The sequence below is a fragment of the Onthophagus taurus genome, chromosome 7 (assembly GCF_036711975.1).
Source record: "Onthophagus taurus isolate NC chromosome 7, IU_Otau_3.0, whole genome shotgun sequence".
NCBI lineage: Eukaryota > Metazoa > Arthropoda > Insecta > Coleoptera > Scarabaeidae > Onthophagus > Onthophagus taurus.
In genome coordinates, this window is record NC_091972.1 from 26,942,324 (window position 1) to 26,967,342 (window position 25,019).

The window sequence follows — 25,019 nt, forward strand, 5'->3', positions numbered from 1 at the left end:
GCTTATTTTGACATTTCGTTGTGATTCGCGTTTTTTTGACAGCCGACACAAGACAAAACCGTTTCGTGAGGGTTTTATTGCAATTAACTTCTTGTCATCCCATTTGTATTCTTTGTGATTTCTAAACTGAAATAAGAAAGCGAATTAGGAACTACTGCACGAATGAAGATGTCAACGTTGGAAGATAAGTCCATTTGGGACGATGGCGAAGAATCGCTCGGTGAAGAAGTACTTCGAATGCCTACCGACGAAATTATAAGCCGGACAAGGTTATTAGACAACGAGATTAAAATTATGAAGAGCGAAGTTATGAGAGTAAGTAATAAAATATAAAGTAAAATCTTAACTGTGCATACCCCAAAGTTGTTTGGACCATGACTCATCATAAAAAATTTTCAATGTTTGGGACTCACCTAACACAATGACCATATTTATATGGGATAAAGGTGGGCTTACTGTAAAAACTGACCAATGTACCCTTGCCTAATATGAAATAAAGAAGCAGCATTGTTTATTGCTACTACACAGCATCTTCAAGTATAAAATTTATAATAAATGTTCAAATATTTCCCCACCCACTTCAATACATTTATTAACCCTTCTACTAAAACTTTCTTTACATCTTAAAAGGTTTTCTTGGCTACTATTTCTGCATGCATTTCTTATTTGCTTCATGTTTTCTGGCGTAGTCGGTACTTCGCGAAAAAATTATCCTTAAGGTCGCCCAAAAAAAAAATTAAGAGGCGTTAAATCAGGTGATCTGGCAGGCCAGGAAATTGGAGCTCCCCTTCCAATCCATCGCCCAGCATAATCCCGATCTAAAGCTTCATGTGAAAAATGTGCTGGACACCCATCATTTTGCAGCCACATATTTTGTCTTTCTTCCCTGCTCAAATCTACAAGTAACGTTGGTAAGACGTTATCTAAAAAATGTTGGTACTTCTCCCCATTCAGAATACCATCAATAAAGTATGGACCGATCAGTTTATCACCAATTATGTCACACCTAACACAATGACCACATTTATATGGGATAAAGGTGGGCTTACTGTAAAAACTGACCAATGTACCCTTACCTAATATGAAATAAAGAAGCAGCATTGTTTATTGCTACTACACAGCATCTTCTCGATAATAAAATAATATCGTAACTGTCTGTGCTAAGATCTGTTCAATAAAAAAAAGACATCCAGATTAATGAAATTTTTATTTACTAAATATAAGATGTGATAATTCAATGAGAACAATGTATTTGTTTCCTATTTCTTGCCATTACCGCTTTAGCATCAATTTTGATTTTACTTTTAATTGCAATGAATTTGTCACATCCAATTTATTTCGGCACTTAGCTTTAATGTGAACTATGACTGAAAATCCTACTTCACATCAATAGGAGGTAGTGAAAGGAAGGAGGCCTTTTATGGCTTCATCAAATAAGCAAGGATGGGTATCAAGCAAGTGAAAGCCAAAATTTCGTTAATTGCATACAATTAAAGGTGGTGTTTAGCGATGTGTCTTCTGCTAAGTCAATAAGTTCTTCACTTGCTTTTAGTGACAATCCAGTTGGCAAGTTGTCTTGAAACGCATTTACAAATCCATCTCATTGTTTCTTCCCCAAAATAGACGTCAAAGTTATTTTTCAACTCCATTAAATGAGTGAAATGGCAGACCCAGAAACGTTTCAAAACAATCATATTTGCCTTCCTTGATGCATCTCTTCCACAACACCAGCTTTTTCATGAACGCTCGAATTTTAGTGTGAACTGCAAAAATGTCGGATCCCTCCGATCCTTGCAGATACAAATTAAGTTCGTTTAACTTTAAAAAATATCCGCCAAGTATCTTAGCTTGAGAATAAATTCTTTGTTCAGTAAAGATTCAAGATATTGATTTTTTCCTACCAAGTAAACTGTGACTTCATTGCGTAATTCCACTAATCTTGGCAAAACTTTCCCTCTGGATAGCCAATGTACCTCTGTATGCAAAAGAAGAGATTTATGAAGCCTACCCATCTCTTTGCACAGCTTTTGAAATAAACGTGTTTGTAAGGATCGTGTTTTGATGTAGTTCATAATTTTCGCAGAGGTATTTTATACTGTTTTTAAATCATCAGGCAATGATTTTGCAACCAGTGCTTCTCTATGCTGGCTGCAGTGAGTCCACGAAGTATTGAGATTTCTTTCAAGAACCCTTGTGACCACACTGTTATTTTTACCACATATACCTCGAGCTTCATCGGTGCACACGCCAACACAGTTCTTCCAATAACCCTTGTGACAACACTGCTATTTTTGCCACACATAGCTCGAGCTCCGTCGGTGCACACGCCAACACAGTTCTTCCAATCCAAGCCTTTTGTCTTTATACAGGGTGGTCCATTTAACGTGAGACAAGCGATTATCTTGAAAACGGTCCATTTTTATGTAAAATGAAAGTTGTTCTGTGCGAAGGGGGAAACCATATGACGATAACATTTTTTAATCTTGACCTTATTTTCAAGGACATATGAAGGTCACGACCAATTTTTTAGATGGCACCCTATGTTTATGATTGCAAGATCTGAATCTATGGATAAAAGTAAAATAATTAAAAAAAAAAAAAATTACCGTGTTGTTTTGCCAGTACGACGGCGAAACATCTTTTGTAGACAAAATCTAAATAATTTTTTTATTCAAATAGTTTTAAATATTGTTTATTTATAAAAAATGATTAAACTATACTATTAATCAACAAGTATAAAATTTATAATAAATGTTCAAATATTTCCCCACCCACTTCAATACATTTATTAACCCTTCTACTAAAACTTTCTTTACATTTTAAAAGGTTTTCTTGGCTACTATTTCTGCAAGCATTTCTTATCCGTTTCATGTTTTCTGGCGTAGTCGGTACTTCGCGATAAAAATTATCCTTAAGGTCGCCCAAAAAAAAATATGGAGAGGCGTTAAATCAGGTGATCTGGCAGGCCAGGAAATTGGAGCTTCCCTTCCAATCCATCGCCCAGCATAATCCCGATCTAAAGCTTCATGTAAAAAATGTGCTGGACACCCATCATTTTGCAGCCACATATTTTGTCTTTCTTTCCTGCTCAAATCTACAAGTAACGTTGGTAAGACGTTATCTAAAAAATGTCGGTACTTCTCCCCATTCAGCATACCATCAATAAAGTATGGACCGATCAGTTTATCACCAATTATGTCACACCAAACATTAACCGACCAAGGTCGTTGATGTTCTACTTCACGCAACCATCTCGGATTTTCAACGCTCCAATAGTGCATGTTATGTCTATTGACTTACCCTTTGTTTGTAAAAGTAGACTCATCCGAGAATAGCACGTTACCAAAGAAATTGACGTCCAACCGCATTCGTTCTTGTGCCCATTGACAAAATGTTAATCGATTTTCAAAATCACCTCCATAAAGCTGTTGATGCAATGAAATGTGGTATGGGTGATACTTATTGCGCTCTAATATTCTTAAAATGCTGGTCTTCGATATTCCGGCGTCAATTGCAAGTCGTCGAGTGCTAACTTGAGGATTTACCTCGACGCTAGCTAATACCGCAATTTCCTTTTCTTCCGTAGTTACAGTTACTCGCCGAGTTCTCTTTCTGGATTCCACATTTCCAGTGTTAGTGAAATCATTCACAACTCTCTAAAAGGTACTTCTCGAAGGCGTATTTCGATCAGCGAAACGTTCTCGATACAAAGCTATACTATCGGCAACTTTTCTGCCACTTTCTCCATACATAAAAATCATTTCGACTTTTTCTGCCAGACTTAGAGTATCCATGATTTAATTACTTAGTTTAAACACTTTGCCTTAACTGCAATAACTTTTGGACGTATTGCTTGATTTGAATAAGGTTTTTTTTTATTTGGAAGGTCTACCCTTTGCCAATATTTCTGTAGGCGCCTTCCCCATTTTGGCGCTCTTTCATTTCAGCAATGGTGAATAACGCTAATGCGTGTTTTCTTTCATACACTTTGAAGCTTGCTGTGAGGTGCACCGACAAAAGAAAATAATTTTAATCATAAGGACCTTGTAGTCTCGTCTGTTTTGATCACTTCTGTTTTTTGTTCAAGTTTCTATTGTTGTTAACACCAAAGTTAAGCACCAAAGTTAAACCAAAGTAATCGAAACAGGTAGGAAAATGTTTAAAAATTCATAAATCTTATTTGTTCTTGCTGGATTGTAAACGACAGTTAATTGTTTCTGAAGAAGTTTCAATTTTTTTCAAAAGATGTTTTGCCGTTGTACTGGCAAAAGCACACAGTAAAATTTTTTTATTTTTTTGTTGGTGCCATTTAAAAAATTGGTCGTGACCTTCATATAACCTTAAAAATGGTCAAGGTCAAAAAATGTTATCGTCGTATGGTTTCCCCCTTCGCATAGAACAACTTTCATTTTCACCGTTTTCAAGATAATCGCTTGTCTCACGTTAAATGGACCAGCCTGTATAAAGACAAAAGGCTTGGATTGGAAGAACTGTGTTGCCGTGTGTACCGACGGAGCTCGAGCTATGTGTGGCAAAAATAGCAGTGTGGTCACAAGGGTTCTTGAAAGAAATCCCAATACTTCGTGGACTCATTGCAGCCAGCATAGAGAAGCACTGGTTGCAAAATTATTGCCTGATGATTTAAAAACAGTATAAAATACCTCTGTAAAAATTGTGAACTATATCAAAACACGATCCTTACAAACACGTTTATTTCAAAAGCTGTGCGAAGAGATGGGTATAGTCTTCATAAATTTCTTCTTTTACATACAGAAGTACGTTGGCTATCCAAGATTTGACAAGATTAGTGGATTTAGGCAATGAAGTCACAGTTTACTTGGTAGGAAAAAATCAATATCTTGAATCTTTACTGAACAAAGAATTTCATCGGCCGTTCCACGACTAATTGGTTTGCAGAACAAGATGTCTTCATGCGCGTCATTTTGCCATATACATGTAATGCACGAAAGCAAGTAACTGAGATAGGCCTTGCACATCGGTAGACTCATTCAGTTGTAGCGTAAAATACTTACTACCGACTACTTTACGAATTAACTCATCCTCTGCCCATTGGGACATCTCCTTAATTCTTCGTGTAACGGTATTGTTGGAAAGTGGATACGTTGGATTTCCTTTACTTTATTTTCTCCAAACATCACTCCAACAGTTTCTTTAATCGATGGCAATACTAAATTCTCGCCAATGGTATGAGGTTTACATGTTCTGGTGATTCTCAGGCTAATTAGATAAGAGGCAAAAGTAGCATTTTCATTAATATTTACAAAATGTGAAAGAAGATTGTTTGTAGACTTCATATTCAATAATTTGTTTTGAATAAAATCCACCGGCTTATTTTTTAAATGGGAGTGCTTCGTTTCCATATGACATGATAACTTACTCGGACGCATGCTTTCATTCGCCAATATTTCGCAGCCAATAACGCATTGAGGACGAGGATCCATTGTATCTTGATTCCAGGTGAACCCTAATTTTAGGTATTCGAGATCATATTTCTCACAATTTTTCGACGTTTTGGTTCACGTGAATTCGTAGAGGAAGCCTCATCAGGCTCAGTATCGTCTTTTGCATCCGAAATAACATCGTTTATTTTTGCATCGCTTTGGCCGCTTTAACCACTTGTCCATTATTATAATATAACACAGTTATCGAGGTTAGAGACAATAAGGTCTTATTCTAGGAAGCACTCCACGAATTGCCGAACACAACAACTAAGCACAAAGATATCACGCGATAAGCGTGAGTTTATAAAAGAAAAACTCGAGTTTAGTACTTAACTAAACTCGGATCAGAGAACGAAACGTTAAAACTGCTAGGTAGCTAGTTCTTTTTAGTGTAGATTGTGAGTGATTTGAACAGAGGGGATTCCCCGGCTGTTTTTTATTACCAACCAATTTTTTATTAGAACTAGTATTTATTGGAAGGTTGGTAGTAAAATTAGTTCCTAACAGTTTCATGGTCCAGCTAATATCCGATCGCGACCCACACTTTGGGAAACAGTGCTATACTCTATTTTTTTAATTCGGAGGAGTGTCTTCAAATTGAAGCGCCAAAAATATTGGTCAGTTTTAAGCAAAAATTACACTAGGAAAATTCGAGATGTTGCCGACCGTCTAGAAACATTCGGGTTTACCCGCACGTCTCTCAGTATGGCTAAACCTGAATGGTTCTAGGTGTAGGTTTTGTGTTAGTTCTAGTGTAAAACTAGAAATAACAGTAGACCGAGAACTAGAAACATTCGGATTTAGTTGCACGTCTCTCAAGACGGCTAAACCCGAAGGATTCTAGTTCTAGGTCTTATGTTAGCCGCACGTCTCTCGAGAGGGCTAAACCCGAGTGATTTTAGTTTTAGGTCTTGTATTAGTTCTAGTGATAGTGCTAGTGTAAAACTAGAATTAACACTAAACCCGATATTTTTGTAGTTTTAGGTCTAGTGTAAACCGTGTAAACGTGACTTTTCATTCTACTCCTCCGAATTAAAAAATAGAGTATAGTGATGGAAAGGTATAATAGCTAATTTCTTTTTTTATAATATTTTATACAGGTGTTCCGGTGACTCTCATATATGAATGAGGTTCATATGAATATATGAACCTCGTATACTAGAGCAAAAATGATGACGATTCGTGAAAAAAAATTATTATAAAAGTCTTCAAATATCCAAGATATGGGCCATCAAATTCAGAAATTTTAACACATTTTTCTAAATATTTTCAATACCATTTATGGTAGATCGTTGAAATTTGGTAAACAGGGTAAACAAATATCAACTAAAATCATTGAACCAATTTTGACTTTGATAGGGCGTCGGCAACCATGCTATACAGGTGTCCCTAAAATTTATTTGCTCAGAACTTTTTTCTTCGCTCGTAACCCTACATTTATTTTTGTACTTTTTAATAGAAAATTTATTTTAGAAACTTTTGTCACTCTTTGAAAATTTTGATAACATTGACCGTTTTCGAGTTATACGCGAAAATGTTAAGCTTTAATTTCAATCGTAACAAACAAAAATAGGAAACATATTCCGCAAGATCTAAGTTGGCGATGACAATTGAAAAACGAACTGAGCTAATAACCATTATTTGCATAAATTTCTAAGTGCATATTTAGTTAAATCGAGTGTTAATTTATTTTAGTTGAATAAAAGAATGTTATTTCCAAAACAATAAATTTAATTTTCACGGTAACAACAAACAAGAACATAACAAAAATTCTAACAAAAATATTAACAAGAACAATAAAATTATAAACAAATAGTAATAAATAAAAAAGAACAAAAAGTACTAAAGCAGATGTTCAAAAGCACTCCCGCCGGCATCAATGCACGCCTGATATCGCCGTTTTAAATTAAAGCGCACTCTGCGGTGAACATTGATCTCAGTTCGAAGTTGATCAAATGAATCAACAATTCGCAACCTCAGTTGATCGGGGTGGCCAACTTATCGGTGCACCTACTCCTCGTCCAATCCACTGTCCCGGAAAACGTTCCCTCAGAACTTCTTGGACAGCCCGTGTGTTAAGCGCAGGAGCACCATCATGCATATACCTAATTCCTTGCCTTGTGTTTAAAGGAACGTCATCTAGTTCCTCTAAATGTCGCCTGTATGTATGTCCATCCAGCCTTGATGGCAAGAAAACGGGTCCAATAATTACATCGTTCACAATACCAGCCCAAACGTTAAGAGAAAATCTCCATTGTGATTTCCAAGTTTTCTTAAATCTTGGATTTTCGTCCGCCCAACTATGTAAATTCCTCAAATTGATGATTCCATCTTTAGAAAATGTGGAAAAAAAGCACTTTTTCTAAAAACTGATCATCAATTTGGATTTTGTGCTGCATTATTTGGCAATATTGCAGTCGCAGTGGGTAATCAGCCAGTCGAACTTCCTGAACTTTGTAACAATAAAATGGATAAAGCTGTTGCTCGTGAAGAACACGCCAGACAGTTGTTTTTGAACTAGCTGTAGTATTTTCTTCTACGTAGTCTAGAATATCTTCTAGTTCGGGTGTTGGGACTGATCTTACGTTACCGTTGTTAGTAAATTTCGGCTTAAACGTCCCATTTTCCCTTAAACGGGTTTCAATCCTTAAAAATGTTTTTCGATTGGGCGCCCTACGGTTCGGAAATTTCTCCCGACCATTCCCCTAATGTCAAAATCATGTCAGTTTGTTCACTAAATGTGTAACTCTCCATTTTGAACACTTAAAATTAATAAAAACTTAACTAACAAAAAACTATCGTTTGTGTTTAAACGACATAAGAAAGTTGACTGCTCAATTTGTTTTTTAATTTTTGTTTTTTTATTGTTACCATTGAATTGTTATCAAAATTTTCAGAGTGATAAAAGTTTCTAAAATAAATTTGCTATTAACAAGTACAAAAATAAATGTAGGGTTACTAGAGAACAAAAAAGTTCTGAGCAAACAAATTTTAGGGACACCTGTATAGCATGGTTGCCGCCGCCCGATCAAAGTCAAAATTGGTTCAATGATTTTGCTTGATATTTGTTTACCCTGTACCAAATTTCAACGCTCTACCATAAATGGTATTGAAAATATTTAGAAAAATATGTTAAAATTTCTGAACTTTGATGGCCCATACCATTTGAAGACTTTTATAATAATTTTTTTTCACGAATTGTCATCATTTTTGCTCTAGTATATGAGGTTAATTTTATGCCCCGAATCACCGCAACACCTTGTATATTAAATTTTTATAATGAATATTCTTAATTACCAGGTAACGCACGAACTCCAAGCGCAAAATGAAAAAATTAAGGAAAATACAGAAAAAATCAAAGTTAATAAAACCTTACCCTATTTAGTTTCGAATGTGATCGAGCTTTTGGATGTCGATCCTCAAGAAGAAGAAGAAGATGGTGCAGTTGTCGATCTGGACGCACAGCGAAAAGGAAAATGCGCCGTTGTTAAAACTTCCACGCGTCAAACCTACTTTTTACCGGTAATCGGCTTGGTTGATGAAGAAAAATTAAAACCAGGTGATCTAGTCGGTGTTAACAAAGACAGTTATCTGATCTTGGAAACCCTTCCTGCTGAATATGATGCACGCGTTAAAGCGATGGAGGTTGATGAGCGCCCAACGGAACAGTATTCTGATATTGGAGGCTTAGATAAACAGATTCAAGAGTTAATCGAAGCCGTCGTTTTGCCGATGACCCATAAAGAAAAATTCTTGAATTTAGGAATCCATCCACCAAAAGGTGTTTTGCTCTATGGGCCTCCAGGAACTGGAAAAACATTGTTAGCTAGAGCTTGCGCGGCTCAAACGAAATCGACATTTTTAAAATTGGCCGGACCACAATTGGTGCAAATGTTTATCGGTGATGGGGCGAAATTGGTGAGGGATGCCTTTGCATTAGCCAAGGAGAAAAGTCCGGCGATCATTTTTATTGATGAATTGGACGCGATCGGTACGAAGCGGTTCGATTCTGAAAAGGCGGGTGATAGAGAGGTTCAAAGAACTATGTTGGAACTTTTAAATCAGTTGGATGGGTTTAGTTCGACATCAGATATTAAAGTTATAGCTGCGACTAATCGAGTTGATATTTTGGATCCAGCACTTTTAAGATCAGGTAAGAATGTAGAAGCTAGAAGAAAATTATTGGTTTTCTTCTTTCTCTTTCCCTCCATTTTGTCCCTATCGTGGGCTTGGATTCATCTTCTAAAGATTTCCTTCTCCCTAGCAAGACCCTTGAGTTGCTACATAGTCTTCCCTCCACTGGCTGCAATCTGCATAAGTGTCTCTTCCCATGTTGTTCTTGGTGTTCCTATGGGTCGTCTAGCCTGTGTTCTGGCCTTCATGTATCCGTAGTTTCCTCACCTGTCCTGTTCGTTGGACCATTACCGTTACATGGCCAAACCAAGACAGCAATCTATACTCAATCATCCTGTCGATCGGCTACATATTAAGCTCTTCTTGAATGCGGGAACTCTGTTCCGTCGTATCTTTCCTGCTATCCTCTGGAGGTACTTCATTTGGACCATATTAACGCTACTGATGTCTCTTGTATTTGCGGTCCAGCTAGGGTTGCCAGCTCTATTTTTCTTTTAACGGGATCTACCTGGAGAAAATGCGGGATTTAGGATTAAAATACGGGAGATGCAGTTTACGTAATAAAACTCCACTTATTTCTGTTTTGATACTAAATGTACAGGGTGTCCTAATTTCGATGGGTTTGTAGGGTATCTCAGTTATTATGAAAGATAGAAAGTTGCGACTTTCGCGAATCTGAGCTACTTTTTTGTGAAACTTACAATGGCGCAAACCAAATTTTCATAGCTCTCTTCGTTTTTGATATACAGGGAGTGTTTCAAAATTTACGATTTTCAGACAGCTCCTGTATCTCGGCTATCTGGAAACTTATAGATTCTTTTTTCGTATCTCTTATAGTTTCTGAGATAATAGAAAGAGCCTGTAATAACACCCAAATTTGCCCACCCTGTACAGTGGTAGTACCCTGAGGTACATAACTTATGTAATATAAGGTACATTAATTTTTGCATAAACAAATTACTTACTTTTGAGAATTACCTACAGTCTTTGCATGTCAGATTAAAGTTGCTTTTTATTTGTAATTCTGCCTTCACACTTTGTGTATTTAATCTGTTTCGATTCTTGGTCAATTTTTTTTGGAAGAAAAAGATTCTTTCAGCCAGTGCATTGAAGACTGGGATCGAAAACACAAACTGAAGTAGTTTCACAAAAAAATGGTTTTCATCAATTTCATGTGTTGTTGACTTTAGAATGCATATCCAGGTGTCGAGGACTTTAGTATTTTCATTACACTCATTTTCCGTTATTACTTTAGATATAATTGATTTGAGCACAGAACATTCTTTAGTCAGCGGTTTTTTGAATCACCCTGTATAATGCATCTAGGTCGACATTTATATTTAGCTCAGACACAGTATTAACCAAGTCTTCGTACTGAATTGGATTCTTTAGTGTCAATTTTTGCAACAAGTAATAGTATATTATTCAACAAGCGTATAATGGCGGCTGTTACCCATGAAGATGAAGTTGCAACACGAGCGAGCGAAGCGAGCGAGTGTTGTAATCTGAGTATATATTATACGCAAGTTGAATACTATACAACTATTTAATTTTGAAAAAAAAATCAAAAAAAAAGGAAAAAAAAAAAAAACTTTATAGACATTTCAGACATAACCTCAATATAAGAAAGCTGTCATTCCTGTTAATATTTCATTTTTTGATTAGTAGGCCGTGTCAGAACTGTGGAATAATGGCTTCATTATTCAACACTTTGTCAGTCATGGGTAATGCGTATCATTACCCGTCAAAAATCAAATGTATAACGAATAGATAATTCAATAGTTGTAGATAAAAACTATTAATGTTTTCGTTAAAGTCAAATCTTGATTCAAGATACTTGACTGCGCCTCTGTACCAGTAGAGAAATATGGATTTATATTTTTCTGCTTCAGTATTAGGTAGGTTTTGAAGTGTTCAGTTTTTGCCTTAAACAGTCCATAATTCTGTACACTGCATATTAGCGTGTTTGCACCTTCAAGTTGAAGTACAGCTTCTTGAAAAATTGTCAGGACATGGTGGTAAAACGCTAAATATATTTCTGCATCAACATATCTTCGTTGATATTTTCGGTACCCGAACCAGATTCTGTGGCAATGGTAGTCTTGAAACAAGGGCGAGTATTCTATATCCAGGAACTGAAACACCTCCTTTAGCTCACCTGTTCTCTTTGCGTGACTTGAAAAATACGAGACGTTTTTGTCACCAAGCTTTCGATGTCAAAGTCTATTTCACCAGTGGCATACTTTACTCAATTATGAACTATGTGCGCCGAACATCTAGCTTCAAGTATACGTGGATTCTCATTTTTCAAACGTGAGAAGACTGAATTAAAACGAGCCAAGTTCACATTGGCGTTATCAGCGGAGTAACTGGAGATATTTTCCAATTTCAAGCCATTTTCGGCAAGTTTGTTTTTTATGTTTCTAAATATATCGTTTAAGGCCTCTTTAGCGTCTTCATATTAATCCAGTAAATAGTTTCTCAAGCCGTCTTGTAATGTGAAGTATCTTACCACTAAAGGATACATTTTAATGTTAGCGTGGTTTGCTGCATCTGTAGCTATTGAATAACAAATGTCTTGATCAACCAATCTCTTCATGGCTGGTTCTATGGCTAGAGGGGCCAGTATGGAACTTGCTATGCTGGATGCTTCGGTCCGTCCTAATTTCATGTCACCAGCAATTTTGAAGCTTGGGTATATGATAGGAGCCAGTTTAGATGTGCAGTCTAACGAAATGTAAGATTGTCCATGCACTATGTTCTGATATACGTTTGTAAGTTCCGTTGCAGAAACTTTCGTCGATAATGACGTGCCCGCTTGGGATCCAAAGAACTTCGTAATAGATTGGTTTGCTTTCATCTGTTTGACTCTATTTTGATGTTCGACACCCTTGTCATGCTGTTTTACGACATTGCGTGCAGAAAACTTTGAACACATTGTCCTCACAAGATTTTATCCAAAAATACTGGTCTCCCAATTATGCTTGTATTGGTAAAGGCTTTACGTTTTTTAAAAGTAACTGATTCGCTGCCACTGCTGTCATCATCAGACATTATGACTGCGGTCGAGTTATACATTGTACACTGTAACAAAACACAAAACTACAACAAAACGAGGATATACGAATCGAAACGAATCAACGAAAAAGCGCGCGTGCGACTTCGTACATGCAAGGCTGTCGACCGACTAACTAAAGTTTGATTAGTTTAATCATTAACTAGTTTAGTCACGGTGGCGATAAGACGACGGGATTCTTTGCAGCATAACACGCTCGTAACCGAAATAAGGGACGATGTGCTGTCCCGTACTGTCATATTAAAAAATTCGGGATGCAGGTTGATTTTGAGGCTGAAAAACGGGACGTCCTGTCAAATACGGGACATCTGGCAAGTCTAGGTCCAGCTTTCACTGCCATAGGTAAGTTCTGACCGTTACAATCATTTTATAAACCCTTATGTTGGTCTTCCGGTTTACTTCATCCTTTCCAAACACACACCAACTCAGGGCATAGCAAGTGTTGGTAACCTTGTCCAATCTGTTCACCTCTGATAGTGAAGTTACTCATCCACTAACCTGGGTGAGAAATTGATCATCATATTCGTTGTGGATGTGATCCACCTGTTCTTCTGTCGTCGACACCACCATAAGTTCACTCTTCACTTTGTCCAACATCGTGCTGTTCTCCTTTAGAGTTTTTGACCACTTAAGTACAGTCCGTTGCAATGTCCGTCTGCAATGAGGACTACATCATCTGCATATATTACAGCCTGGCACATGATCGGTCTGAGGTTGAACTGCCGACGACCGAAGTTTCTGTTCATCTCTTGCATGTCCTCGCCACTTTGTCTATAAAAGCTACAAATCGCAATAGGGATAAACTGTCTCCTTGTCTAATAACTTTTTCTATGACGAACATGGTAGAGGTCTTCCCGTTAAGCCTCTTCGTTCCTTCCACTTTCTGGAACTTGGACCTGATGACCTTCATCAGTTGTGGAGGATCCCTTTCTTCTCTAGTGCTTTACAGACCTCTTGTCTTAGCGCCTCATCGCAGAGTGCATACCAAGAATGTCTGGTATGCAGATTCCCTCTGCTGATGCACTTATTAGTTATAGGGAGAGAATGAGATGTTGTGTTTGTCATCCTGGTCTGAAACCCGCCTACTCCTCAAACAGTTCTTCTTCAATGCAAGTCCTTAGGCACCTCTCCAGGATTCTAGAGTATAGCTTTGCAATGGCATTAATGGGGTATATTGCCATGTAGTTTTCACAGCTTGTCGAGTACCATTTCTTTTATATAGGGATGATTACGTTTCTTCGCCAATCTGCTGATATCTACCCTACTCTCCATACCGTTTAGAAGATTTCCAAAAATTCAATACCATGTATCCTGCCTTCACCATTTCTGGTATTATTTTATTCTCTCCAGCTGCCTTTCCATTCTTTATTTTTTTGATGGCGTCTTGCACCGCCCCAAGAGTTATTGGCTCGTTTTCTTCATTGCTGATTTTTATCTCTCCTGCATGTCTCCCTCCCACCGTTTCCGGTTTCGATTCAAGCATGAAGGACAAGGAGAAAATTTTTGCAAACCCAATTCATTATTCTTGTCAAATAGAAATATTTTCAAAATTTAAAGTATCTACAACTTATTTTGTTAATATTGTATAGGTCGCTTGGATCGTAAAATTGAATTTCCACATCCTAATGAAGAAGCCAGAGCTAGAATAATGCAAATCCACTCCCGGAAAATGACGATAAATCCGGATGTTAATTTTGAAGAATTAGCTCGATCAACGGACGATTTTAACGGGGCTCAGTGTAAAGCCGTTTGTGTTGAAGCTGGAATGATCGCTTTGCGAAGAAGCGCAGTAGCTGTAACCCACGAAGATTACATGGATGCTATCATGGAAGTTCAAGCCAAGAAGAAAGCTAATTTGAATTATTACGCTTAGATAATAATTAAGTGCCCGTTTAATTTCTTGGGAATGTTCTGTAAGTTTATTTGTATGATTTTTTCAATTATTAAAAAACAATAAAAAACTAAAAGTATCTCGTTTATTTTCAAGATATAATTACAATTAAATGCTCATTTTTTTCCTAATAACATTCATTCCAATATCCACACTCAGATAAATTATAAAGTAATGTATATATACAAAGGTAGGTAATTATAATCATAATGAGGATGATTATTTATAACAAATAGTAGCAAAGTATTAATAGTTTATGCTGCTTGCGGTGGTAATTGAGGTCTTCGAAAATAAACAATCCCGGCCAAAATGGCTATTAATGTTGTTATTAAATACAAATCCCAATTCATTATAGCTTCCTCCATATCAAACATTGAAGACATTGGACTCTGTAACAAAAACTTACACGTTTTACAAATTAAACCTCAGTTTACACTTTGGACCATGAAAATTAGTTATAAGTTTAATTTAAACATGATCGCAATAAAACCAATAAACAAGAAATATTATTTAGTGAAGATCTAACTTTTTAAAAAAATTTAAAGCCTTATTTTATAAAGTTTAATTGTCAGATACATGCTGTAATATAAAATTGATAATCAGCAAGTTTTTTTTGGCTATTTTAACGGTTTATTATTTCATAAGTATTGTCCTATACGGATAAATTGCCTACAGCTGGAGGAATAACTTACAAGTGGTTGTTGGATGCGCCGTCAATGCGCACCACACAATGTGGGCAAGCACCAACACAAATTAAAGAGGCGAGTTGCTTTTTGACTACCTATTAGGGGAGGAGCTTACTTTTAATAATGTAGGCGCCAAATCAACCTTTGTTACCAGAAATAGAGCAGAGGTACTTGAAATTACGTTCAGCTCAATCATATTAAGCTCAAAGATAACCTCCTGGAGGGTATCCTCTGAACCGTCGTGTTCAGATCATAGACATCTTCCATTTAAAATTGACCTAGGGAAGAAATCGGACTGTATGTACCGTAATCCCCGTAGCACTAATTGAAATATGTTTAAGAGTTGCCTTGCAGATACCTAACTAGTGTCATCGCTACCGTTAGGAATTGTAATCAGATTGAAATAACAAGCCTAACGAATTACACCAAAAACATACGTAAGGCAAAAAGAGTCTTGGAGGAGGTTCTGTGAGGAAGTAAAAGACAAACCCAGCAGTACAAGAATTCACAAGATTCTCGCTAGAGATCCGGCACTGCCCCTGGTCACTTAAGCGGCCTGACGGTAGTTTTATGGACTCCAGCAGAGCCTCGTTAGAACTTCTCATGGGGGGTGATAATGCCACAGCGAGGGCTATTCCTGCATGGCAAAGCGCCCCTCAAATACAGATTGGAGTATGGCTAAAAAAGTGGTTACTTGCACATCCGTCGACCAGGCGATTCAAACGTTTAAGCCGTTTAAATCGCCCGGAGAAGACAATATCTTTCCTGCTTTGTTACAGCAAGGAAGGTCACTGTTGTTGCCAATTTTGGTAAACATTTTTAGAGCGAGGGTCGCCTGGAAATATTACCGGCATAGACATTAGACTATTAGACTATCCTTGTGGATTTGTCGCAGTCTTTGTGGAAAAAGTGGAAACCCCTGAAAGTCTGTACTGGCTCTATGTGGCTGTGGTTAGATCTATGATCACATACGGAGCAGCAGCCTAGTATATGAAAGTCCGACAGACTTCAGTTATCAGTAAACTTTCACGAATTCAACGAGTAGCTGGATTGGCAATCTCTGGTGCGATAAGCACAACGCCAACTCTAGCAATGGATGTTCTGCTGGCCTATCGCCTTTGAATTTGTATATACAGGCTGGTCCTTTTAACGTGAGACAAGCGATTAGCTCGAAAACAGTTCATTTTACATAAAAATTAACCAAATGATAATTGTTCTGTGCGAAGGGGGAAACTATATGACGATAACATTTTTTGACCATGACCTGATTTTCAAGGTTATATGAAGGTCACGACCAATTTTTTAAATGGCATCCTATATATTTTATTGTAAAATTTGAATCTGTGGATAAAAGTAAAGTAATTAAAAAAAAACGCGAGGTTTTGACAGTACAACGGCAAAACATCTTTTGAAAAAAATTGAAACTTCTTCAGAAACAATTAACTAACGTTTATAATCTAGCAAAAACAAATAAGATTTATGAATTTTTAAACATTTTCCTACCCGGTTCGATACATTCTCTTTAGTTCTTAATTCTTAGAATACTATTTAAGAATGCTCAACAAAAAAAAATCGAGAAGAGGTACATCGGGTGATCAGGTTCCGACATTTCTCCGCCTTTGTCAATTTGATAATGAAAAACGCATAAAAAACAGGACTTCGTGGAACTGCTTATGTCGGCATTTTCAGAATATCGCTTTCAGAGACTTAATTGGTTCAATTGTTTTAAAATGTAACAGGTAAAACTAAATTTGCATAAAAACTGCTTGGCAACAAATTCTGAATTCATTCCATCGTTTTACATGAAGGCAAAGTGTTTAAACTAAGTCATTAAATCATGGATACTCTAAGTGTGGCAGGAAAAGTCGCCATGACTTTTATTTATGGAGAAAGTGATTATGGAGAAGAAAAGGAAATTGCGGTATTAACTAGCGTTGAGGTAAATCCTCAAGTTAGCACTCGACGACTTGCAATTCACGCCGGAATATCGAAGACCAGTATTAAGTTAATTATTATTTAAGAATATTAAAGTGCAACAAGTATCACCCATACCACGTTTCATTGCATCAACAGTTTTATGGAGGTGATTTTGAAAATCGATTAATTTTTGTTGAATATCCGAGATGGTTGCGTGAAGTAGAACATCAACGACCTTGGTCGGTTAATGTTTGGTGTAGCAAAATGGGGAATTTAAAAAAAATGTAAGGGGGAAAAAATTATTACATATCATAAGTATATATTGTATGAAAACACGTATCAACATTGTTTGTAAAAAAACAATTTTTTTTTGTCTCAAACGGCCACTACAAATAATTTAAAATGCCATAAAATTTAAATTATTCCAAGCGGCCTTAAACGCGCTGCTATTGGTCGTGACGTAAAAGAGTATGATATGGCCCATGAGAAATGTTAGGTTATAACACTATAGCTTTGTTCAAGGTCTATAGAACATAAGGTTACCCAATACCGATTCTCCTCCTCTGAGAGGCAAGGTGGGTCAGTGACGTTGGTTCTATGAACAACTCAACACGTTTATCACGTTTTTGTCAGTATTTCTTTGATTTTGTAGTTAATTGTGGCTCATATCTTTAAAATTGTTGTTGCTTGCTGGTAAAACGCGCGAAACTTTAATACTTATTTACCAAGGTATTAATTATTTCTAAGGAATTATACTTGGGGAATAGTCTTTTTAGATATAACTAAATACTATTATAGATACAAAATAAAAAAATGGATAAAAGAGGAGATAAGATAAGATGACGTCTTACCAACGTTACTTGTAGATTTAAGCAGGGAAGAAAGACAAAATATGTGGCTGCTAAATGATGGGTGTCCAGCACAGTTTTCACATATTGCACGTGAAGCTTTAGATCGGGATTATGCTGGGCGATGGATTGGAAGGGTAGGTCCAATTTCCTTTTCCAATTTTTTTTTGTGGGTTGTCCTTAAGGATAATGTTCATCGTGAAGTACCGACTACGCCAGAAAACATAAAAGAGCGGATAAGAAATACATGCAGAAATAGTAGCCAAGAAAACATTTTAAGATGTAAAGAAAGTTTTAGTAGAAGGCTTTATGAATGTATTGAAGTGAGTGGGGAAATATTTGAACATTTATTATAAATTTTATAGGTACTTGTTGTTGATTAATAGTATAGTTTAATTATTTTTTTATAAATAAACAATATTTAAAACTATTTGAATAAAAAAATTATTTAGATTTTGTCTACAAACGTACGACGGCGATTTTGTGTCGCCGTCGTACTGGCAAAACCACACGGTAAATTTTTTTTTTAATTATTTTACTTTTATAGTGAGTTTAGACATACACCCTGGCGCGCCAGTAAAATTAAATGGCATGTGTAAATATCAACTGGCATGCAAGTTGAAATCATACATGCATGGATCTTAAAAGTCTGCATCCTTCGGAAATCACTGGCGCCAGTGATTCACAAAAACACAACATTTACTATTTTAACATTTTAATTTAACAACATTATTTTAATGTCAAATTTAGGTTATGTTTCAATGCATTCGTACTTAAATCCCAATTACGTTAACAGATTCAAAGATAACGTTTAATTATCCACATTAAACCTAGAATATATCTATTTTCGTTTCGGTTGAGGTCCTAATTTTTGTATATAGTTGTAGTATACTTTAAAAATGAAACTGGCGTGTCACTTATTTTTGTTTTCGCACATGTAGTGTAAACCTTTACTGGCGTGCAAATAGAACTGGCGCAACTACAGGCGCCACTAAATTTTACAATCAAAAACATAGGGTGCTATTTAAAAAAGTTGGTCGTGACCTTCATATGACCTTCAAAATAAGGTCAAGGTCAAAAATTGTTATCGTCATATGGCTTCACCCTTTGCACAGAACAACTTTCATTTGGTTCATTTTTATGTAAAATGAACCGTTTTCAAGATAATCGCTTGTCTCACGTTAAATGGACCATCCTGTAGAACTATCATTTATAGGTTTAGGCAATATGCTCAAAACTGTTCCGAAATGTCCTACCAATGGGTTGCGGAAGACATTATAAGCACTGATACTATGCTATCAATGCCGTCAGATTTAGCGGGACCACTATCAGTAATTAATGATCTATATCAGATTGTAGTACCTGAATGACAGTCCTGTATCGAAAACGAAAATTGTCTGATTCAGGCATGTTCACAGATGGATCAAAAACGCCGGAAGAAGTCGAAATTAAGCAAGCTTGCAGCCTGGGTACATACTGTACTGTATACCAGGCGGAAGTATTTGCTTTGTCAATAGCAAGGGTGCTAAAATCCTTCTTGAGAGAGGGGTGAAGCCGCTCTCCAGGCGCTGCAAGCCGCGAAAACGGTGTCTACTCTGGTTAATGATTGTAAGAGATCATTAAACACACTGAGTTCTGATAACAGGGTTTCTCTGATCTGTGTCCCAGGACACTCTGGGGTTATTGGCAATGAAGCGCCAGATGAGCTAGCACGAGAGGGCAGCGCTAAAGCGTTTGTGCGGCCAGAACCAGTAGTTGGTGTATCATTTGCGATGGCAAAACATAGGATTGGACTGTGGACTGAAGAGAGACTTCGCCTACTGTGGACCAGTTCTCCTGGAATGAGATATGCTAACGTGTTTATTTATATCAACACTTTGTAGCAGCATTAAAGTTCTAATGGGCGACTTTACTGGGTACTGCCGATTAAAATCACACCTCAACTTGTTGACTATGTGCGGAGGAAGCAGAGACAGTTGAGCATGTTTTATGCCACTGCCCTGCTGTTAACCATATCAGATTCTCGATTTTTGGGTTGCAGTTTATCTCCCCGAAGGATCTGAATGACCTTTCACTGAGCAAGGTATTGATGTTCGTTAAGAGCATTGGACTACACGGTGAAATTTGATAACGTTATCTATCAGGGTAAAATAGATCCTTAGGATCGCGTTGCAAGGGTGGTTGGTCCGCCTACCTGATATAGTATGTAATGCTATGTAATGTAATACGGATGATGTACTTTCAGGATTGTTTTACGCTATCTTCCTATCTATCGACCCTGAGTACGCAGTAAGTAATGTATTAGCTAGAGTAGGCATAATGAAATTTATGTACAATACCAAAAACAAATTAAGCGCTAAATAAATGCAGTATTGGTCATTCTCTTATTATTTATGAAACGAAAAGTGTATATATATACCTCATTAATCGTTTGCAAACTGAACATTACATTCAATTTGAAAAGTGCTAAAGCGACAGGAACTCTAGCATCAGCACTAGTTTCCGCGGCCAAATCATAGCATCGCTTCGCCAAGTGCATATCCTTAGCCATTCCTAATCCCTGTTCGTGCATATAACCCAAATTGAACATTGCTTGCGCATTGTGCTGTTGATCAGACGCCAAACGATAGTGAGAAGCTGCCGTTTCGTAATCAATTGAAGTTCCTAAACCGTAATAATGATAATCACCTAGTTTAACCTTAAAAAATATTTCAAAAATGCATTAGAAATTATATAAATTGTTGTTTGCTTTGTTTTCTTTTTTACTTGAGCTGGTGAATATCCTTGAGATGCCGCACGTCCCCAATAAAGTAACGCTCTAGAGAGACCTTGAGGCGATTCAAAGATAGGCACTTCATCTCGGTCTAACATAAAAGCTGTATTACTTTGGGCAACTTCATAACCCAATTCGGATAAAAGAGCATATTGGACGAAAGCTTCGTTAAAATTTTTTTCGCGGTAAAAATTGTGAGCCTGAAAAACGTCAAATTTCTAATGTTAGTTGTTTGATACCATTTAATTAGGATTAGATATTATAGATGTTAAATTAAAGAGGCGTATAGCTAAATACGTTTTGTTTACTTACTTGCATTAAAAGTTCACCCCATCGACCTCTTTCCGCGACGTTTTTGAAAAATTCAACGGCAGTGGAACAGGATCGCATCATCCCGGTTCCCAAAGCGTGCATTTGACCCAAATTATAAAAGGCGAGAACATGACCGGATTGAGCGGCCAAAGAGAAGTATTTATTGGCTAATTTGTAATCTTTTTTCACTCCTAGACCGTCTAAAAAAACGAATCTGATTCAAATCAAACCATTTTTATATTTATAAAAAGTTGTTTTTGAATATTTGAAATAGCTCAAATATTATTAAAAGTACATGAAACAAGTGGTAACACTTACTGAAATACATATTTCCAAGTTGTAATTGTCCGTCCACCCATCCCTGTTCAGCTGCTACAAGAAAATATTTGTATGCTTTCACGTAATCTTTCTCAACTCCACGTCCGTACAAATACATAACTCCCAATCCACTTAAACCAACGGGATTATTTAGTTCGGAAGCTTTTTTAAAAAACTTTAATGCCGTCTCATTGCTCTGTTCAACTTCATCGCTCCCATCCAGATAAATCTAAATATTTAAAATATTAATACGTTTCTTTTAGTACAATTTATTTTCTAAAACATACTTTTCCTAAATAAGCCATGGCGTTGGCATTTCCGGCGTTAGCCGCTTGTCCAAAATAATGCAGAGCTTTTTTGTAATCCAATTCGACCCCTCGACCGCCCTGATAATACAATTGACCCAAACCGACTTGTGCCTGAATGTCACCTTTTTCGGCTAATAATTGGTAGTATTCGATTAGATCGTTGTCCAAAATTCCAGTTGTGTAACCATTTTCTAATTCATCTAAAAGCCGGATTCGTTGAATAGCAGTTCCACCACCGAACGAAACACCTTGGCTGACTATTTTTTAAACAAACAAACGAATTAGTGTTTAAAAGAAACAGTCCAATATACAATATTGTTACTGAACATAATAATTTATAATAAACATTTTAATAAAATTTGTGGTTTAAATAAAAATCGCCATGTAAACAACGTAAATATAACAATGTCAAAAAATTCAATTATTTTCAATTATCCATATATTCTTTGAAAATATTTACAACGAAAGAATGTAAAGAATACAAGAAGCTGAATAAATGTAAAGTTGAAATGTACCAGCAATACAAAACTATAAGATGGAACAATTTCCAACGAAGTGTGGGATCCAACTAGGTAGGTAGTTTATATACAGTGAACACGAGGGAGTTAGTAAATTATAATGAGCGTAATGGATCATTTTATCAAATTTACAACTGTGACACAAACTAATTAAGTCCGAAATCGGCAAGGAAATAAGAAACTATGAAAATTGGAAACCATAAAAATTGAGAACACAGAAAACATATTAGAAAAATAAGTGGTAAAAATAATAGGTATAGAGACATATACAAATTATAAATGAATGGTATAGTAACTAAATAAATAAATTTTAATTCTAGAGAAAGTATTAATAAAGGGATGTAATACATAATATTCTTTATTGTTACTTTCAATATACAATTAATACACAACAGCTACAATACATAATATATTGGATTGCATGTACAGTCAGAAAAAAAAGAGATGTGCCGACTTTCGTTCGTATAGGCCGTCCAAATTACATTTTCGGGGTTAATTTTACGTACTGTATCAAGGTCCGTTGAGTATCGGTTATAAGGTTATCCAACTCGAACAACTTGACGTTGGCGGGGTGAGGTAGGAAACGTGATGTCATTGGAGGAAAAATATAACATAATATGATAAAGTGTAAATTTAATATAATATTATAATAATATTTATGTTAATAATTATTTAAAAATTAAACAAATCTTATTAAACTCAAGAAATAAAGAGTTTCTGTTGGTTTACGTATACAGTGTGTCCCAGGATAGACGTTACAATAGGTATAATGACCTAAAAAATTTTGAATTTTATTTTAAGGATGGAGAATTAAGCTGTGCTAGGTGTGGAGAGAATTTTAAGTATATTTTCATATTTTGAAAATCATCTCTGCCTTGACAGTGAAGCGAAAACTATTTTTAGTTCAGGTAAAGTAAGCTTTTTATTTATGATACGACAAAATTTCATTAAGAAAAGTTGTTCAGAATGAGAAATTATGACACTATACAAAATTTCAGAAAGAGTACAGAAAGAGATCAGAGTGAAGAAAAACAACAATGAAATATGCCATAAAAAAATGTATTATCCCTAAGTTTTAGTTCACATTTTAATTACTCTTGCATTATGTTAACATTGGAACAGAAAATTTACGTTGTGCAGTGTTATGCGCTTGGGCAAAGTGCACTAAGACCAGTGGTGTAGCAGTTTAACGAGAGATTTCCTAATACCAATCTTACATGTGTGACTGTTATGCGAATACTTAAGAAATTTCTAACTTCAGGAAGCGTTGTTAACGTTAAGAGAGAGAAAAAGAAATATAACGACAGGAGAAAATTAGCTGTAGAGAATTTAGGCATTGTATAGAAAAGTGTGCAACAAAAGGTGGATGTTATGTTGAATAAACGACAGTTATGTTTACGTTAGACTTTTTATAAATAAAGTAAAATTAATAATAAAGTAGATAGATCCTTCTGAAATTTTGTATAGGACCATAATTTCTCATTTTGAACTTTTTTTAATAAAATTTTTTTAAAATTTTCTTTACACCAAGCAGGGCTTAATTTCTCAGCCTAAAAATGAAATTCAAAAATTTTAAGTCATTATACCTCTTGTAACATCTATCCTGGGACACACTGTACAAATGAAAACAGAAATGAGAATTCTTCCAATGACGTCACAACAAGGGTTTTGTCTATGGGCCTTAACGGACCTTGATACTGTATATGGGATTTTGTGTAATTTGGACGGCCTACACGAAAAAACGTCGACGCAACTCTTTTTTTCTGGCTGTACAATAGGTAGTATACATCCTCATCACCAGAGCCCGGACAGTTTAGGAAAGTGATCCTAAAACACCTCCCACTCCAGTCTCAATATTCAATGAATTAAATCGAAGCGTACGCTTATCAAGGTATTCGTTTAGTGTGGAGGGGCGCACGTTTCCTAAACTGTCCGGGAAACTTTTGAAACTTTTGTACGATTTCCTCCCTCCACTTGTTGTCGCCAATCGGTGACGTCTCTAAAAAACAAGCCCAGAAAACTAGCCACTGAGAACAAGTGGAGGAACATCACCTCCGCCATCCACGCTCTCCTCTCTCCCCCCTCCATCCACGCTCTCCCTTCTCCCCCGCCATCCAGTAGACGCTCCCACTCCATACTACCTTCCCTCAACTCATACCTCAGCACATAATCTATTGTGTTCCAATCATCCCCACACAATCTACACATCCACTCCTCATCCCCCACCCAATGTTTATTCGCCCTCTCTTCATTCCCGTACCTAAATTGCGCAATCATACTTTTATTCTTCCCTCTACTCTCCTCCATCAAATACGTCGAAATTTCCTCCGTCATTAAGACCTTATACTTATTATTGTATCTCCCTGAGCACTTAACAATATGGAAGGACGTCTTCCATATTGTTAACCCTTTCCCCCTCCTTCTTCGTATTTCGTCTGTTGAGTACCCTGATACAATATTCTTGTTGTCTATACCCCTACCCCAGTTAACCTTCCTCCAACACTCCCCTAATATCTTATTTATTTAACACATACAGTTGAGCACGAAAACGGGACGAACCCATGGCACCGTGCCTTCGTCGCAAAAAACGTCAACCCTCGCGCTACGATGTATATGGTCGCAAGTGCGCGCCATTCTCAACATGGGAGAGTTCTGGAAGACATTCATACGAGGAGAAGACATGTAAAATAAACAATCGAGCCGAAGACACAGGGGATGAATACGAAAATTAACGACCTCAAGAAGGCTAGGAAAGTCAATACTATCATTAATGGTT

The 25,019-nt window shown here is 36.5% G+C and overlaps 2 protein-coding genes across 4 annotated transcripts in view; one reads left to right on the forward strand and one right to left on the reverse strand.

Annotated features, from left to right (window-relative positions):
- Positions 1-14,639, forward strand: LOC111416611 (26S proteasome regulatory subunit Rpt5). Its single transcript, XM_023048674.2, has 3 exons — positions 1-315; positions 8,763-9,615; positions 14,262-14,639. The coding sequence occupies exons 1-3, from the start codon at positions 163-165 to the stop codon at positions 14,543-14,545; spliced, it is 1,290 nt and encodes a 429-aa protein (XP_022904442.1). The 5' UTR covers positions 1-162; the 3' UTR covers positions 14,546-14,639.
- LOC111416596 (HMG-coA reductase degradation 3) overlaps positions 14,629-25,019 on the reverse strand; it is a 17,452-nt gene continuing 7,061 nt past the window's right edge. For 2 of the 3 annotated variants that reach the window (XM_071197791.1, XM_023048654.2), the window contains exons 3-8: positions 21,705-21,982; positions 21,418-21,646; positions 21,100-21,299; positions 20,781-20,987; positions 20,434-20,712; positions 14,629-14,964 (exon numbers count right to left, since the gene is read on the reverse strand). In XM_071197791.1, coding sequence (XP_071053892.1) covers positions 14,818-14,964; positions 20,434-20,712; positions 20,781-20,987; positions 21,100-21,299; positions 21,418-21,646; positions 21,705-21,982 — 1,340 coding nt within the window. In that variant the 3' untranslated portion in view covers positions 14,629-14,817. The remainder of the gene's footprint in view (positions 14,965-20,433; positions 20,713-20,780; positions 20,988-21,099; positions 21,300-21,417; positions 21,647-21,704; positions 21,983-25,019) is intronic. The other variant, XM_023048662.2, reaches the window with a different exon arrangement.